Below are 19,547 nucleotides of genomic sequence, written 5' to 3' on the forward strand. Positions count from 1 at the left end.
AAACCAGAAAATACTATTTAATGCAAATTGCTTTTGAAAGGAAATCAAATGTAAAACTTTATTCTGCATCAGTGTTGTCTTTGGGCTCAAAGTTTTTTGGAAAATGCTGTGAAGACGCTATGAGCTACACTCTCTGAATCTCATCTACCACAGGCACCTACAGTACATGAAAGCTTTGATGTTAGAGGAAAGTGTGGAATGGCATGTCTTTGCGATTACGAAGTGGGCAGCTTGTAACACAGTTGGTTTGTTGAATTAGATGCACGACGCCCACCGAAAACTCAAAGTGAATTTTGGCGTCCTAAAAACCCAACCCTCCTCCCACCCCCCCCCCCTCCCTGCTACTGTCAACACTAATCAGATCTACGCTCGTATAAAGCTACACTTACAGCACTCTGACACCTACACTTTAACATTTCACTTAATCCCCCATCACTGCACCCATTCATCTACGAGCTACTTTCAAACTGTATTGTTCAGGTGTGAACAGATGACAATCATTCTAATGGGAGACAGGTGGCTTAGATAATGGCTACACTGACGCACAGTATAAAATCATACCCAATCAATACACAAAAGATACACCCATTAAAAGAAGAAGAGCTCTGATGGTGGCCCGCTATTTCCATCTTTATGTCCATCTAGACCAAAGTGGTTTGAACCGAGTGACCGAGCAACCAACTGACCATCTCTGCCTTCCACAGGGCTGCAACCGCTCTATTTCAGTACTTGTATGTAGTGGAAGTATTTTCAGTACTGAAGTATCTTACTATTTAGGAACAGACATTGGCAACAGTATAAAAATACCTACTGTAATTAGTTTAAAACAAATCATGCTCTTAAAAAACATCATATACCACGATGGCGTAATTTATGAAGTAAGAATTTAAGAGTTTGGATTTATAGGTTCATTTAGAGCAAAAATGCAGAACGTTTCCAGTTACTCAAATATAATATGACAGCAACTTTGAAGATGTAATCTGATTTCTTAGAATGTCAAATTAAATAAATAATTCTCAGACATCCATGGTGAAAATAATTGTTAGTTAATCAGTTGTTTCATAATACTGTAAATGGAAAATGCAGCTTTACAAAAAAGGTACTTTGTAGCATTCAAAGTGATGTTTTCATGAACAGATTTGCCTCCATTTACATTTGTTAAAAGCCAGCTGGTATAAATATGCCTACGCACCTCGCCATCAAGCTTCTAGTACACCTGCAAAACATCATGGCAAACTACTGAACATATGCAGGAGTGTGAGATTACCACCCACTTAAAGCCAAACGCTGGTCAAGCTTGTTGTTAGTGTTAGAAAAATGTGCTAGTCTTACCGGTAACACTATGAGACAGTATCATCTGAAACCTTTATATGTATATATTTTTATCTTTACCTTTATCTTAATGAGCACTGGATCCTCTCTAAATCAGAGTCAAACAGCATCATGCCTGCTTGACACAAAACACAACAGCTTCCACACTTCAAGAAATGTAATGCTGTGTCATCTATGTGGTGACACAGCAAGAGCAACTCCACCAAGAAGAAATATGAAGACCAACCTGATAATTAAACCCTGCTTTTGACTCAATGCTGAAATGTCACAGTTCCTGTGCTCTAAGCAGTAAAAAGCTGTGGTGCAAAATTATGTTATAGTCCCGAATTAATATTGATATTGCAATAAATTTGGGATGCTCTACTACACCAGTGTGGGCCCTGCATCATTTATGAGGTGCAAAGAGACAAATACGTCATTCAGCCTTGAACCTGACATCATGCATTTCCTGAATGGGGAGCAGCACAGAAACGACTGCTTGGACTGCTGCGATATTACATAACGGTTTAAGAGGAAAGCCGAGGGCATGAGAAGCTCCCACATTCTGGGGCTTCAGAAAGGTAGAGGTACACACACACACACATACACACACACATACACACACACACACACGGCAGTGCGAGCCTGCGGAGGAGACTTCCTCCCACACAGTCAGGTTCTTGATTAATGTTATGCCAGCTCATCACCACAGAGTAGGCTGCTGGAGATAATAGCAGCTGGTATGGCACAGTGTCAAAGGACATAAAGGAAGCGCTGCAACTCTTACAGAGGTCTGCAGTGATGACCCTAATCTCTTTGGGCATGTCGTGATGTTAGAAAGCCTTTTTGCATCTGTAGTATTCAAACAGCGTTGGCAGAAAAGGAACCACGCTGCGGGCTTTGTTTGTACCCGTATTTTAAAAGGTGAAATGTATCGCATTAAGACGGAAAAATAACCGCCATCAAGTGGAACAAAAACGGAGCTCAACTGACAAGCGCATATATTATCTCATACATCATATTGTCTCTTTACATCGTCTGAGTTCAGCTGTGATTAAGGTTTTACTTTTCATTTTGACGCTTGATTGACAAACACTGTAATTTGAATTCAAAAGCGACGCCGGATATTTACCTGTGAAAAGTTTGGTGATGGCCTTGTTCTGCCTGCGTGCCGAGCAGATGAGCAGCAGCCAGGGAGGGAGAAACTCATGATGGCTGGCCAGGAGCTCCGCGATGGTCCTGGGGGAGCCGGGGGACGACCGCTGCTCCCCTTCGCCCAGCTGACAGCCTTCGTCGATGGAGTCCACCAGCAGGAAGAGAGCCTGCTGAGGAGGCTTCACACTCAGGAGAGGCAAAAGGACGCATCTGAAGAGAGAGAAAAGGATGAGAGGGAAAAAAAAAGTTTGAGGAATTTTAAGTTTTCAGTTTTTTGATCATTCATTCTTGAAAAAAAACAACACTTGTCTGAAAGCAGCATGTAATCTGATTGGCTGAGATGATTCCCACGGGCAGTGCGAGTGAACATTCGCAGAGTAGAAACTTAAAAGGGGAACAAGAAACTGCAATTCCATTCTAAATCAAACTGACAAATAATTATTTTTTTCATGCGGGGCTCTTGTTTCTTTAGTGATTAATCATTTATTGTTCACTCGTTGTGAAATACATCAACAGTACATATCCATAACTAAAGAAAAACAACCAAATCTAATGGGAACTTCGCTGTTGTATGCATTATGTATACAAGGAATAAATCACCAAAATTATGAAGAAAAAAAAAGGAGTTCATTTTTTGGCTGCCACACCAGTGAGCACATACAAGGGACCAGTAAAACTCTGATCTACTGGCCGAGTGGGGAAAAATGATACATTGAACACCGACTACTTCCCTTTTTTTTAAAACTTCCAAACAGCTATCAGCTTGCTATTTCACTTGTTAGTAATCTAGTTAGCTACCAAAGGGAGCAATATGTCAGCAGGCTCATTTGAAGTTGGCAGGTCGTTTACAACCACCTATGGAGCATCAGTGACATCGGCGAGGCGAGGTGAGGTGCCTGCACGGAGCCCAAAGGACACCTAAAAAGACAACACCCACCCCCAACCACAGCCTGTTCACCCTGCTGCCGTCTGGCAAGAGATACAGAAGTAACCACTGTCATACCACCAGACTACAGAGCAGCAGCAGCTTCTTTCATCAGGCTGAGAGACTCCTCAGTTCATCCTCCGCACTCCAATATAAAAGGTTATTTTTATGACTTATTATTTATTAATCCATTTATATAATTTCTCTTTTTGTGGGTAGCATGAAGGGACTACAAACTACATTTCGTTATACAACCCTGTGTTATAAAAGGATGATAATAAATGAATTTTGAATCATTTAAGCTAACAGGCTAACCTTTTTATGTTAATTGCATCAACTTATTTCATAATACTGGTACTTTATGCACTACATTTAAGCATTTCCTGCACCTAAAACAACTTTGGCATCCTCCTGAGTGGATGTTATAAAATAATGATCCAGTTTACATTGTTATTGTTCTTTGCATGGCTCAGGTTTAAACTTCAGGATAAATGTGTTCCCAGCGGGTTCGTTCGGTATGATGCAACAGTGCCGTTACAATGACAAACAGCCACAGTGAACAACACAGTGATTTTCTTGAGGCGTACCAATCTTCAGTTCATCAGTCTCAATTGGGAGAAAGAGTAGGCGTTTAAATATGTCTCAATCCAACCCAAACTGCATCCATTAAGAGGCCCACAGCAGATGATCTGAGCTCACGGAAACAGTCATTTATAATTGAGCGCGCCTTTTTAGTTCATCAAAAAAAAAATTTGCCCGTGAGCTAAATATTCAGCCTTGAGATTATATCAAAAGTTGTAGAGAAAATAAGAGTTTTGCAACTATTGTGACAAATAAACATGTAATATTTCTTCCCCCCCCGATGTCACCAACCTCCCTGCAACATTAATATTGATGTCTGAAATATGAACACCCATTAAAAGCAGCCCTGTAGCATCCTGTGATAAAGCAAACATGTGGCACGGCGTTCTGTAGCGAGCATGGCATCAACACTCAGCTGACTGCACTGCACTAGTCTAACAGTTTAAATGCTACATTAACCTTTTATCAACGCAAAACTGCAAAGCCAGACATGTAATCTACTTGCTCCAGTGCTAATGTGTAACATTACATCTAAAAAACCTCAGTGAGGCAGTGGAGCCGTGTTTGTGCTGGCGGGATCTCTGTTCCGCTGCGACTGCCACCAACAGTTTGAAGCCAACCGTGAGACGTCCGTTTGGGGAAAATGTCATTCCCCCAACTTGACTTATAAAATTACTTCCAGCTCGACTGGCCGTGATAAAGGATCTGAGGATTTCATGTTAGTGACATTTTAATCTGGGTCTAGGTTAATTAAACATTTAAAAAGGGGTTCAACAAATCAATTAATAAAACTTGATTCAAGACTGGAGACGGCTTCAGGCCATCTGAGGCTTTTCACGGGTAGCTGTCACGCCGATAAAATTGGTCACCTTCCGGATGATGGGACGCTCTCTTTAACTACCACTTTTCCTTAATGGAACTGACATTGCTTGTAAGCTTTGTCATAAAACACTAAAATACTGTTTTAATGAGACTTCCTCTGGATGCTCAACAGCCTTTCACTAACCCTGTGGCTCCAAAAGCCATTCCATTTTTTTTTTTTTAAACATCTTCCATTTTAAGCTTCAATTTTACCCCTAGTTCATTATCGTCAAGCACATGGGAGCAGAAATGGCTTGGGTGATGGTATGTGTGCTTTCTGTCCAAGTACTGGGACACACAGAAGAGGCCTTTTGGTTTCCTCTTGATTACAAATGCATACAGACACAAATTCCCTGTTTTTACATGACATCATTTTCCCAAAATATGTCACGTAACATCAGGCAGCCATGTGATGCCACAATTATTACCTCTTTGTACAACATACACAGTGCGTCAAAGTTAAAAAGAAAAAAAGACGTATTTCCCAAAGAAGGAAAACTAAACTAGAGTTAAAAGGTCTAGACGGATGATTCACAGCTGCCTACATGATTAAGGTGATTTGCAAGTGTACAGCTAACCTTTATTAAACATTTGAAGGGGCATTTCCTAAGTGGCCACCAATCTGGAATTAAATGATTTAAAATCACTTCCAGAAATTAAGCTATCAACTGCTTTATTCCTCATAACTTCATGACTGTTTATTGTGTAAAATGTCAGAAAATAGTGAAGACAGTTCCCCAAACCCTGAGGTTAAGTCTTCAAACAAAAACAAAAAGGAAAAACATTCAACTTGTAAATGATAAAAACAAACTCACATTGGAGAAGCTGAAATCTTGCTCATCACCTAGTCTCAACTAGTCATTCTGGGACTAAATGAAACCGTTCAGTGTAACGTCAACCCTGGTAGATGTGTTCTTTGCAAAGCTTTGACAATCTGAAGTTTCTATTTAAACTCTCTCCGAGCAGTTTGATCTCTCAACAGGAGAGTAAAGAAAGGTAGCGAGGGGTTCTCCAAACGTCACGCTCCGCAGTGATGTTGCTCGGCCTTTCAGAAGACACAGTCAATCACTTCTTCTGATGGCTGCAGCCCACAGAGAACCTGCAGTACCATCTGGGAGCTTTGCCAAAAGGAATGTCCATCCACAGGGGTAACTGTGTGTGAATGGTTGTGTCTGAGGCTGGGTTGCCTACTGAGACAATCAAATCCACAGTGACAGCAAGTGGGCAAAACAAAGAGCCATTCTTCTCTCACAATTCAGCTACTTTCAGGCTGTCAAAGAGTCAAAAGACAAGGGGTGCAGACAAAGACAACTCCATGGGACGCTGGAGATGGAGAGAAAATGAGTGCAGGCAAAGCTGATTTAGTTTTCCACAGGAACCTGAAGCCTACCTGAGCCAGAGAATTAAAAGTAACTCGGCAACACGCTGTGGTCTTGGACATTTGTACTGACTAACTGATTTTCTCTCAAGTTCTCAACATATGCCCAAGTTGATGCCAATTGCTATTTAAGACAAGAGGAAAAAAAATAGAAAGGGGTGGGTGGGATGTGAAATGCACCTAATGCACTCACCATCTGTCATGTCGTGTTCTCGGCTGCGGCGGCCGTCGCTTCCACCACAATGTGCAAAGTGAAGCTTTCAGTGTGACGTTTAGTGAAGATGTCTGGGGCCGACAGGGCAGCACTGGGCACCGAGCCAGCGCCTTACAAATTTACACAGTTCATTTTATAGAGCGGGCGCAGAGCCTGAAATCCGTGCCACATAACCAAACAACACAAACACACACACACACACTCACACAACATGTACACACTGGCCACCAGGATATAGCGTAAGTTCAAACAACACGAAAAAGCTTGAAATATGGGATTCGTGCACGGCCTTGACACCGCTCTATTAATGGAAGAGAAGGACCAGTATGGTGGTGCTCTCAGCTTCAAACAGATCGCCACACAAAGTGATACTGACAAAGCTTTCCACCACAGTCAGAAGAAAACCAGAGAGGTCTTTTCATTAGAAGAACCCCCCCCCCGCCCCTACCTCCACACCCCCCATCACTTCATTTAGCATCGAGTCAATTGTTAAGAAGCCTGCTCAGCGTCTTTGTGTAGTCGGGATAGAGCTAAGCGACAACAGCTGACTCATGCACCGGCTCATCCAGAGTGAGAGAGACAACTACCTCGCAGGTTCTTTCCTATGCGATTTATACATTATGCATATGCAACCATCTTGTTCGAAATTAATCACCCTGATGAGGACAATAAGAGCGAGTGGTGATGAGACCGAATGAGCTGAACATCCAGGCTCAAGCACTTTAACTGTATTCTTCCTGTTACGTCGGCCATATGCTCTTACTTCCTCCTCAATCTGTTATCATCTCACTTCGGCTTTTATCTGATTGGACATAAACTCCAAATGTGAGGCTTCATTACAGCTACTGTAAAGCTCTGAATAAAGTGTATTTTTTTAAAGCTTTTTACAAGTCAAAAAGGTTTGATTCAGAGTGGTTACACAGGAGCTGAACTGTGGTTATGTAAGCTGTGGACAGACATATTTACATTAATTTGTGCTGAGAGCCTGTCATTAGATAGATAACCCTTTGAGGATATCAACCTTGTAAAGCAGTAAAGTAGTTACTTTTTTAGAAAAACAGTGAAATTGGCCATTATAAGCATTTGTTCAAAATGACTGAGTGGAGCATTGGGCAGCATTTTAAAAAGTTGTCGTTAAGCTTCAATTGCTGCATTGTGTCTGGTAAGAAATTACCATAAAACCACGTCTGTCGTTTCTTCATCCCCTGACATGAAGCTCATCTGCCCACATTTCATATATCACTGAGTTTTTTGGCTCCCTGTGTAGGGTTGGGAGCTGATTCCAGTTAGGATCCAGTTTTAAGTTGGTAAGCTCCATATCTGATCAAGATCCTCAAATATCTTTATCTCCTCCTTTTTTTTTTATTGGCACTGAGCATAACGTATAAATCATTATGGCAAATGTGAAATTCACCTGAAAATAACTCTGGTTTCAGTTTATAATAACCTTAGTTAATCAAAATTGTGAACAGCTGACTGAGTCCTGCTCGATATGTTGATTCTATATTGAATTCAGATTTGACAAAAATGCTATTAAACCCCAATCCTATGCACTTGGGGCAGGAAATTAGCTTCATTGCTCTCTATTAGGGCTGGTTATTCAATGTCCATATTTACTCAGTACTCACTAAAATGTGTACTTAGCGACAAGTGTTGATAACAAGTACCGAAGTACCATAATAAGCACCAAAAGTTAGCATTAAACACTTTAAAAGATTCTTAAGACTTGTTTCCTAATAGTATTTCCTGATTTAAATGATCATTTTGCCTTTTTTCTGACTATTTGTATGTTTATGAAGTCCCTGTGTGGATGTTTGTGTACAGGAAACATTTAACAAGTGTGGCTTAGTTTGTAACAAGAACTAAATAAACATATTTATCATTCTGGTATCTGTGTCTCAGTCAGTTAGTATGTCTCTTTATGAGCTGTAAGTGTCATGCATGCTCCACCACAGGCCACGCCTCGGTCAGTGATGAAAGCAGCTGTTTTCCACAAGCTGTCAAAGACAAGGATCGGCTCATATAATGACATCACACTGCCAAAAAACTCCTGTACACAGCTCCTGTAAGTGTTTAAAAAGAGCTCGTTTCTACCTCTTCTTAAACAGGCTGGACAAAGAGAGAATCTGATCTAGGCTTAATAGATTTGCACAATCAATTCTTTACTGGATACCAAAGCAGACAAAGCTGCCTCCAGCTGTCTGAGAAACAATGTCCTGCAGTCTGCTTGGTCAGGGGGAACTGAGGAGCGCGTGAGAGCCAAATCTGGGTGACACACAAAAAACGACTTTTTCAAAATGGTTCCCCATCATTGACCCTTACTAATGTCCTTAAAATTACACTCTGGTCATGAGACTGGTCACATACAGGGATCACATTGGGGCCTGTATCTGGAGTGTTGTCCATCTGAAATCTAACCCTACCCCCCACCCTCCACCCTTCAACTACATCACACCAGATTGCCGCTGTTAAAAAGTATGAAAAACTTGCAGTTGACATTTGGAGTCAGTGAAAAGGTTGTCACAATGCCAAATTCTTGTTGAAAACATCCAAATATGTCTCCTTGAATCACCGGTAATATTTGTTTACCCCGTATTATTCAACCCATTAATGATTTGCTAGAGTGTAAACATGCTGCACACTTTGTTTCTGTGCAGCACACATACCTCAGATAACTATTCCAAATCCCCCAAGCTCTTCCCAACCCAGACGAGGTGTGCATTCCTGGCCGGCTATCCAATACTGTCAAAGGAATCTGAAATTTCATCCTTTTTTCAACCCCCCTCCCCTCTACTCCCTCTTCTCCCCGCTGACACTGCTGCCACAGTTTGCCTCCAAAACACACACACACACACACACAGACACACACACTCTTCTCCTCTTGTTATTCTCACACTGCTGTCTATCTATGGGTGCACGAACCTCAAACAGTCACACGCACAGGTTATGCCAGACTTCCAACATGGACAGGTAAACCTAGAAGGTGTCTGTTCCCCTCTGAGTCAGGATTATGTACACAACTTAAATCCAATTCAACAGATTTCTGCTGACAAAACAGTGTAGCAGTGTGTGAGCTGTCTGGCACGAGGAAAGAAGAACTATTAGTTAATCGTCACAAATTGTAATTGATAACAACCTTAATAATTAATTGAATTCCCTGGGAATGTATTTACTCAATCTGCTTCATATTATGAGTGTTTGGTTCTCCAAAACGCTCCCAAACATATGGCAGCACAAGTTAGAAGAGTTTTGATTATATTACAGAAGAGATCTCTGGGTTTCTGTTCGTGCGCTCTCGCTTTTTCTAACCGCCGGCTTCAGTTGGAGAAAAGGTGTTAAGAGTTAATTAGTATCTGAATCAAAGTGTGATGACAGCTGTGGGGTTGCTGCTTATTTTACCATGCAAATGGAAAATTAAATGTGATCAACTCTTAATGAATAAATATTCAATGTTATCTAGAAAAAGCTACACTTTGAAAATCAAGCGTTCAGGGAACTAGTGTTTGTAAATGGCACTGATGCTAGCTTCAGACTGCCGGTCAGGTTGACCACATGAAAGCTAAATAAATTAACTAGACTTCTAGAGACACATGACGGCAATTTTATATATACATCTCATAGACCAAATTATTATTATTCTCAATGTGTAACTCCTGAATGAGTCAAAACTTTCAGCGACTCTTTTTCTACAAGGTTGGGCACCCCCATGCATTTATTGCGTGGGATAACAATAATATTAATGAGTTGTGCACCCGCATAAGCATATAGGCTCATCACCACACACACACACACACACACACACACACACACACGCACACAAATAAACCCCTGCATAAAGACATCCACTGCTCGTCGGCGGTAGTGGAGACAGAGAGTGGCCTCAGATTGCTGAGTCATCGTTGCAGCCGCACCAGTGCTGCTGCTGTTTCTCCTCATCTGGTCGACTGGAGTTGATGCGTCACACTGGGAGCCTTTTTTTTTTTTTTTTTTTTGTTTCTAAAAACGTGGCCCTAATCTGCAGCGAGTTTTCCACAGCCGTGCACCACATGAAAGGCCCAGGCCGCTTTCATTTAACGTCCCTTAACCTCAATAAGTAGGGCAGCCCCATGTGCAACAGTCAAAAAATCAACACAAAAGGAAAAAAAAAAGAAAAGCCCAAAGCTCTGACGCCAGCCTAAGAAGAAAATGTCTTGGTTGGTTTTTAGATGAGATTAAAATGTGCTCGACACTGAATTCTGGTTCAAAAAAAAAAAAAAAAAATCAGACAGAGGCAGCAAACATGTGACGTCACGGGACAGTTTTCCCTTAATTTCACATTATTAGACGGGTTCTCTCTCCTTTTTTTAAGTACCTGTTAGATCACAGGACGGCAAAACATTTTGACGTCATTTTTATTTACATATGTGGTTTTGCAACTCACAATTTCCCTACATCACCCGGGAGCCAATAACTGCAACTCGCTGTCATAATGTTCTAAAAAAAGGAAGGAGTGAGCCAGTAATGCCATATTGTCTCGTAGAATTACAATTTTTTGTAAAAGCCAAGCAATAATCATGTTCTCTGGAGACTACCAGACTAGATCTAATCATGCTTCTGTTTTGATTAATGTCACTACTCTAAATTACCAACAGTGATTTGGAACAAAGCAGCGGGCAAACTTTTACAAAGAAATACTTGATTTAACTGCCAGAAAACTAAAAAAAATAAAATAAATAAAAAAGCGTTTTTCCTCGTAGAAAATATCCAGTGAAGGAATCAAACACTGCCAAGGAACTTCAAATCTTGTTCACAAATTTAAGCCACAGCCACTCATCATTCCTGAAGTCTGTGCCCTTTACAAAGAAATACAAACTTGTCCAGCTGCAATTGAAGTCTAATTCATGCTCAATGGAGAACAGCCCAACAACAGATCAACATGAAGCTACACCTAGACTAAAAGGGCAGTTTTGTCCCATCAGCAAAAAAAAAAAAAAAAACACACAAAAAAAAGGTTGCCTTTAGTTTGACCCACATGACCGAGTTAATTCCACCTATTTGAAGCCAGCAGCTCTTTTGTCCTGAAAGGAGAAAGTGAGGTATGTTGGAGGCCAGGAGGCTGGCTGCTGAAAACACATTGACTCATTAAAAGTGGAGGACTCCAGTCAAAACATGGCAGTGGCCTTTGATAGAGCCAAGACAGAGACTAATGCAGATGTGATAAAGGAGGAGGAATGTGCTCTGGCTTTGTCTACAAAAAAAAAAAAAATCCTCGATGATACACTACAACCCAAGAGTCAAACCCTTTAGATAACACTGATGCCAATGGATTTGACCCATCCAGGCAAGTCACACGTATCAAGTTTGTTGTGTGAACAAGACTTCAGCTTCAGACTGGCGAGCTGAAAGATGAAACTGCCTTTTATCTGAGGAACTGTGGCACATGACCTTTGCTGCCCTGCTAATTACTTTTAGTAATGCATGAAATGAGAGCATTTTATCAGGACTGGGCTATATGGCTGGATTGGATACTGGCCTTTCAATGTGAATTAATATTTTTCAGACATTTGTACTGTAGGAGACACTACCATTGTATAAACAGAAGTTGTGTCCTTTGTAATATTTACAAGAGTTTGTGAGTTTTAATAGCAAGAGAGAGTTTACATTCTATGATGTTGTTAACGGTTCATTTCAGTCCAAAAACTCACAATAAGATCTCACAACTCACAACTCACAACTGTTTTGGAAGGATGTGGGGAAAAAAGCTGCAGCAGTGTGAAAGTGGCCCATCTCAGCTTGATCGAAGCTGGCTGATTTTAGATTTTAGTAAGGCACGTCGCCTGTTTCAACAGCCAATCAGCTGGTCAAGTCAGCAAACTTGACCAACTTGGACAAAGGGAAATAGAGCCTTGTCCGTCTCATTTTTTCATCACTATTAAAAAATGCAACAGTAGCAAGTAACTCACTATCAATGTTCTTATGTATACTTTCAAAAGCTACAAATTGTTCTCCAGGTACAAAAGAGCTGAAATACAGAGAGTCGTTGCTATGGGAGACGATACACCATTTCGTCTAATCGCACTGGTGTAAACTGGAAGGTTTTGCAAGCAGCTGCGAGTTTCAACTCGTCTTGTGGTTAATCTTTGGTCTGAACCGGGCTTTAGATTCAAATAACCCAATATTTGACAAGATTTCCACACCTGTAAAAACGTGTAGAGATGGCTTTTAGAAATATATATCAGAACAGCTTGTTGTGTTGTGTGCTGAGTGTGTTCCATGGCTAATCAACTATTTCTTAGACGGGTGCGATTCGGTCGGAGGAAAAGAGATTCACAACCTTAGAATTTCTAAAATCCTCAGAGTCGTCTTGTTTGTGTTATCATTTTGTGCTATTTCACTACTTTTCAGAGGTAAACACTGTACTCTTCTCTCCTCTACATTTACAGCTGCAGCTACTCTGCAGATTCATATTTATACATGAAACATATGGTCGGCTTGTAAAAATGGATGCTCTGTTACAGATTAAACTATGCAAACATTTAACAGTAAATTATGCAGATCAAACAAAACTCCACTTCAACGTTAGAATACTGATACCACTAAATAAAATATAATGAAGAACATATTTAGAGCAGCTTAGTTTAAGGAGCACTTTTACATTGACTACTAACCTCAGTTATATTTCAAATGGCCCCAGCCGAGGTGATTAAAAATGGGGGCACGGTGTAAGTGGAGGGGATTTATTGATACGCAATAATGATCGAAAATGTCAAAAGCCTGGCTGCAGATGCACAGATGGGGGACAGCACTGATCAAGTTGTACGGAGTGGACGTAAACCCATGTCTGAACCAGTTTCAGTGTATTAACACACAACCGGTGATTACTATCAACAAACAGACTTGTTTGTCTTTGACTAGGCTAAAGAATTTGGCAGGGCCTCTTGCATTCACCCACTAGCTAACGTTTAAAATCACAGCTGGAAGGGGGTTGGTGGGGGTTAAAAAAAAAATCTGTGTTAAACGAGACCCTGAACTAAATGAAACCTATATAACTTTTAAAGAGTAAGAGTACAGCCCTGGTTCTGTTCAATCAAAAACAAGTGCACCCCTCTGTGAGTTTTTATTCCTGATGTAAATTTGGGGCTATAATGCTGGAATAATAATAAAAGTTTTACACCCCTTTCATTTCTTACCCTGTTTTTTTTTTTTAATGTTTTTATTGTCAATGCCAGCTGACAATCTTGGCTTCCTGAAGCAAGATAGCATCTAGAACACCCGGGGGGGCCGTTAAGATTATTTGTGTACAACGGAGCCCGGGACACTTTTACACCTGAGATGGCGATAAGGCATTCATTCACCCAAGTGCGCATTTGGCTCCGAAACAACACAGGCTCTTGATGATAAGCCTGGTGTCTTTGTCACTCCTAGATTTAGGGCCCGTGGGGTTTTTAAGTGCTACAGAATATTTCCCTCATGAGGCAAAGTTGAGCTAATGCGACTGTCCGCTAACGGGCCTCGACATCCGCTGTGACACAGAGCAGAGCTGAAAGTGAGAAGTCCTTCCCTGCTGGGTTCAGTCTCTGTTTATGTCCCTATGATAACCTGCCTTTTATCTGAGAGGGTCAAACTGAAGTCAGAGTCATCGGTAGAGGTAGAGGTAGAGGCGGCGTGATTAGGAGCAGATGACAAGAGGAGCGTTAGTTTCCTTGAGAATGAGTGTGGGTAGACCAAAAAAAAAAAAAAAAAAAAATTAAGCGTAGGTTTGAGCTGTTGACTCTGGTGAACATTTAAAAAATGATTTACCTTGCTGAACGTTTGACCTACTTTTTCCCCCCCTCTGTGTGTGTGTGTGTGTGTGTGTGTGTGATGTCGAGGTGGTGCAATAAGCGTCACCAGATGGCCAGACGAGAAACGTGAGTGTATGTTCAGTGCTGCATTCCAGCCTGTGTTGCACAGACTGCCTGACCTATACTGTGTAGACAAGTCGTGCAAGTAACCCACATGCACACACGCTCATGCGCAGCTCCTTTTAAAGCCTCTGCCTACAATAACAGTCCATCTTGATCGTGTTACATGCCCGGGCAGGGCGCTGGAAGTCCACAAGCCTACTGTACTTCAGTTTCACATGTGCGCTTCACCGTCAGTCGCTCAGGTCAGACGGGTAAGTCGCTCAGTGAGTCAGTGGCAGTTCAAAGCTCCTTTTCCTCATGAGCGTCTGGCCACCTGAGCTCGACTGCCGGCTTAAAAATATCTGACCTTTCTTGAATCAGAAGCCAAGCAGGGACAGTCCCACCCAGCATGCCACACCGGGGGGGAAAACCAACAAAACCATGACATCAAATAAGTTGAGTGGCTGCTGAGGCGGAGCTATGCGATGAGTGTGAGCAGCAGTAAAAAAAAAAAAAAAAAAAAGGGAGGGGAGGGGGTGCATCGGGGTCAGGAGGTGGAGAGGGAGGTAGGGGGAGGGGTTGGTTTTGCATTTTACATTTCTAGGCAAACCAGATTCCTAGATTTCCAACAGTACCTGGAAACACTAGAGAGGTGTAAGAGGGTCAGTGCATGTTTTTAGAGAAGATGTTACAATGTAGGTGGAAGAATATGCATTTATCCCAATAAAAAAACTGCAGGTTATTCCATGTAGAGCTGCAACTAGCAGTTCTTTTCATTTATGATGTCTTTTTTTAAAATAATTGTTTAGTCTATAAGATAAAAATATCAAACATGACATCTTCAAATAACTTCTTTTATCCAAACAACAGCCCAAAACTTATAAACATTCAATGACTAATGATATAAAACTGGAGAAACACAGCAAATCCTCATATTTGAGAAGCAGGAACCGGTGAATGTTTGGTATTTCTGCTTGAAACAATGGATTGTTAATCCTCTGTTGATCAACTAATCACTTACATTCACAGATTAATTCCTCCTTTGTCTGAAAGTGTGCCAATCAGTGAAATCCTCTGTTTATAGTTGATTTAAAGGACAAGGTAAAGAGGAATAATATATGATGTACGTGTGTGTGTCCTCACCTTTTGAAAGCCTCTGTAGGGTTCCTCTCACACTCTCCAGGCTGCAAAGTGATCTGCACAGCTGGGTCCCGAACCTTCTCCTCGTATCCCGGCACCAGCCCGCTGCGGCAGATCTGAGCCACCAGACCTCGGATGAACCCGCCGACACACAGCGTGTCCGAGTCGTCCGCCCGGCAGAAGTGGAAAGCCAGGCTCTGCTGGTGCAGACCCCGGTGGGATCCCTGGGTCGACGTGGGCCATAACAGCTCTGTGCAAAGTGCAGTTTTCCCGCTTCCTGGACCTCCTACCAGCAACACCCCCCACGAGCTACCTGTTTTGGCAGAACCTGCTGTCAGGCTGCCGGGGTTAGACGCACCCCCGCCGGGTGTCAGTGGGGGCTGCTTGTTGGGAGTGCTGGTCACTCCACTGAGGCTGTTGGTTTTCTCCTGGAGGCAATGCTGGATCTTATGGAAGACCCACTCCCGGCAGTAAAAGCGCTTCCCCTGCAGCAAACTGGTTTGGGCCATTTTGATCTTGTGCTGCTGTTCCACCTATTCCTCCTCTTCATAGGGGTCCCTTCATTCTGCCCCTCACATTTTCAACTCCAACAAAGGCTGGCTGTAAAGTCGAACATCCATTACGTCGGCTGCAAAAGTGCCTCTCAGAAAGCAGCTTGCACTTTAGTCGTCCTTGGTGGTTACGCTGAGAAGAAGCCAAAATGAATGCAACTTGAGTGAAAGTAGAGAGGAGCCGCTGCAGATGGCAGGAAAAGCAGCAGAGCTATGGTGCGTTACAGAATATCTAGGTCAAAATAAAAAAAGGAAATCAAAATCAAGGCTCAAACCATAGATTTTCCACCAACTTTTTCCACAGCTTTCCCACTGGTTGTACTGAGTGCTCCTTGTTATTATGAGTGTGTTGCTTTAGCATGGCGCTGGGCATGGCAGGGCACCCGGCTCTTGAGTGCATCCACTAGCAAACTCAAGCCACCGCTTGATACAATTAGCCATGGGAGTTGCTGATATATTTCCGCTGATGCATTTCAGATGTTACCGGGGGTAACCAAAGCACGTTTCCATTACATTAACATGGATGAGACTGCCAGTGCAGAGTCAATTTCTCCAATAACATTCTAAGCCTGGCTTTTCCCCTGGAAAACAGAGACAGAAATGAGGGCTAAATTAGGACAGAAATCATATACAACTTTATGCTGCATGTGAATTAGTCACCTAAATGATTCAAGTACAGTGAGTGTTGCGAGATACAGTTTTGAGGTAAATACAAAAATAGGCACACGACAAAACACATGCACATGCACAATGCAACAGTTTGATGCCACCCTTTTATGATGCATGCTACTATTTGACATTTTTTTCCAACCTACAACGAAGGGTTAACGCTCTTCCACCACTTACAAAAAAAAAGGTGGGTAAGTTGGTGCTTTTATCCTCCACTACCCACATCACTGCCTGCCCTGCAACTAAATTCTTGGCAGGGGATCGTCCAGTTTCTCTAGTCGATCCACTGATCCCCCCTTCCTTCCTATGTGGCTTTAAATCCCAAACAGTCCACATCCGTCCTGAGCTCTAGGGGGGGAAAAGTCCAAATGAGAGGACCCCCTTTTCCTGCACTTACAGGGGCCAGTTACATGAGTGGAAGTGGAAGGTAACCCCACCTAAAAAAAATCAGTTAAAAAGGCCTTTTTTTTTCAGGCTGACAAAAATCTAGCAGAATTCAAATCCAGAGCATAGCCTCTATGATAGTCAGTGATTAGGAAATGATGTTAAGTGCCATGATGATGGATCTTTAAAAAAGGAGAGGAAAGGTATTACATCTGAGCTTCTCTTGATGAAATGTCTGTTGCTTTCCCTTCTTTTTTTTGATGAACTGCAGTTTAACCACCTTTTTTTATTTTGCTCTTCATCACTGCTTACTACTGCTTCTCAATACTGTAGCAAATGCACAGCCTCTCCAGCCAAGAAAATACACACACACACACACACAAACACACACTCACTCACGCACACTGTTTCTGGTTACTTTGTAACGCTGCCAAATAACAAGGTTTCACACAGACTGCGATACATTTCCACCTTTCTGTCTTCCAAAAGAAAGAAGGCGCTCTCCATGCATTCTCCCTTTCACCTCCAACACTAAGCTTTTTTTTTTTTTTTTTTTTTTTGTGTGCAAAATACACGTAAAATCTATCAAGGGTCAGCTGTGTTTTGAGGCGGGGGGCGACGAATAATCTATCAGCGCAAACGACACACGAATTGACTCCAGTGACTGAAAAGGCAGCACAAGTCTTTTGTATGGGCAGACAAACCTCACCCATTTCACATTGGATACAATTTACACCTATGAGGGCTTTAAAGAAAAAAAACACACTAGCTAACAATTGCATGCATTTTTTAACGGAAGAAAACCCCACACATACATACAATGTTGAATGCAGCTTGTCCTGTTACTGCACACAACCCCAAACTGTTCCTTAAACTTCAATTAAGCCAATTGTGGAGCGTTTCACTATTTTTGCTACAGTTTCAAATGTCTCTCTCTCTCTCTCTCTCAACCCCAAACGGTTTTCCTCTCACCTCTTGCCGATTCCTCTTGGTGTATGTATGTTTTTTTTTATGGTGTTGCTGTGTCTGTAGTCTTGTCTGTCCACGTTAAAAAAAAACAACGCTTCGTATGAACCACTCCACCGTTGTGATTCAAAAGCTCAAATTTGTGCATTTGAGCAACCCTTCGTGTCTTTCTTTGAATCGGTCTTTTTTTTTTCAGTCGGTGTCGGCTCCTCCTGCTGCCCGACACAGCTCCACAGTGAGCCCAGCCGACTGACTCTCCGCCTCCAAAACACTCCACATCTCTCTCCCCACTGCATGCAGAGCACACACCAGTGAGTGGCGCAAGGTCTTCTGGGAGTTGGTGTTTTACTCTTCTCTTGTCGCCATTATTTAAATATTGTGAGTGTGGCATTACTTTTGACATTGTAGGCTATTTTATTATCTTATTTAGTATGCTTCTTATTCAGTAGTTAACAATAATGAAGTCATATTTCTTAATAATTATAATTTTAAAGTTAGAAAAAAATAAATTAGCTAAATAAAAAATAAAAAAAACATTAAATCAAAAAAAAATGTCAGAAAATGATGAAAAAATGTGGATCACAAATATATCATTTAGGCTACTAGACTAAAGAAAATAGTCAAGAAGTATTTTTCTTACAGGATGTCTTACAGGCGTTACAATTTACTATTGTTACAAGTTAAATTAATTTTAAATTTAGTAGTTCTCTACAAAAACACAGCAGCAGCAGCAGCTAAGGTTTCATGTCTATAAAACACAGCAGGTTCGGTAGTGAAACTGCTCTAGGCTACATGTTGCATTATTGTCCTTTTTATCTTGATTGATTTAATTGATTGTTTATTGATACAGGCTATAGAAACTGATTTGATAAACTGTGGCATTTATTTCTATCTTTCTAACAATCTGGTAACACAGTTCAGTTTGGTAATAAAAAAGTCATGTTAAATATATACGCTAAAAAGAAAAAAAAATCAAATTGGATTCTTATATCGGAACAGATCTTATTTATCCTTTCGAAAAAGAAATAAAAAGGCATAATACGATCCACCACACTGTCTGCGTTAGATTATGGAGACGTCTTGTATAAATGCTTTTTACCACAGTGCCATTTGATTCATTACAGCAGACTGCTATCGAGCTAACACACTCACCACTGTTATATTATATATTTATATTGAAAAGTCAGATAGTCATCACTGACATCTAAAACATCTAAAACAGCAACAGCAGACATGTTTCTTCATTTAATGCCTTAATGTGAGTTTCTGAGATATTTAACATCCTTAGGTGAGCTCAGAGCTAATGACCATGAGACAAGATCACACCTCATATAAAATCTGAACTGGGATAGACTGGTTTCCAGTATGACGCACCCTGATACTGAATACACTGCGACACAGCTGGAATCCAGAAACATTAATTCCCCTGGGGGACTTTAAAGTTATACAAGCTGATATTTGTATGTGACTGTTTTGTTTTGTGTGTTGGTGAGTGGATGATGATTGTTTAGTGTGAATGGAATATACGTATCCTGGGTATTCTAGG

General features: G+C 41.4%; 1 protein-coding gene across 1 annotated transcript in view; it reads right to left on the reverse strand.

Annotated features, from left to right (window-relative positions):
- Positions 1 to 18,228, reverse strand: part of ankrd50 (ankyrin repeat domain 50) — a 37,330-nt gene extending 19,102 nt beyond the window's left edge. The window contains exons 1-3 of the mRNA XM_053323831.1: positions 18,008 to 18,228; positions 15,435 to 16,563; positions 2,444 to 2,676 (exon numbers count right to left, since the gene is read on the reverse strand). Of these exons, the coding sequence (XP_053179806.1) occupies positions 2,444 to 2,676; positions 15,435 to 15,940 (739 nt within the window). The 5' untranslated portion in view covers positions 15,941 to 16,563; positions 18,008 to 18,228. The remainder of the gene's footprint in view (positions 1 to 2,443; positions 2,677 to 15,434; positions 16,564 to 18,007) is intronic.
- Between the last annotated feature and the right edge of the window lie 1,319 nt (positions 18,229 to 19,547).

This window comes from Scomber japonicus, chromosome 8, assembly GCF_027409825.1.
Source record: "Scomber japonicus isolate fScoJap1 chromosome 8, fScoJap1.pri, whole genome shotgun sequence".
Lineage (NCBI taxonomy): Eukaryota > Metazoa > Chordata > Actinopteri > Scombriformes > Scombridae > Scomber > Scomber japonicus.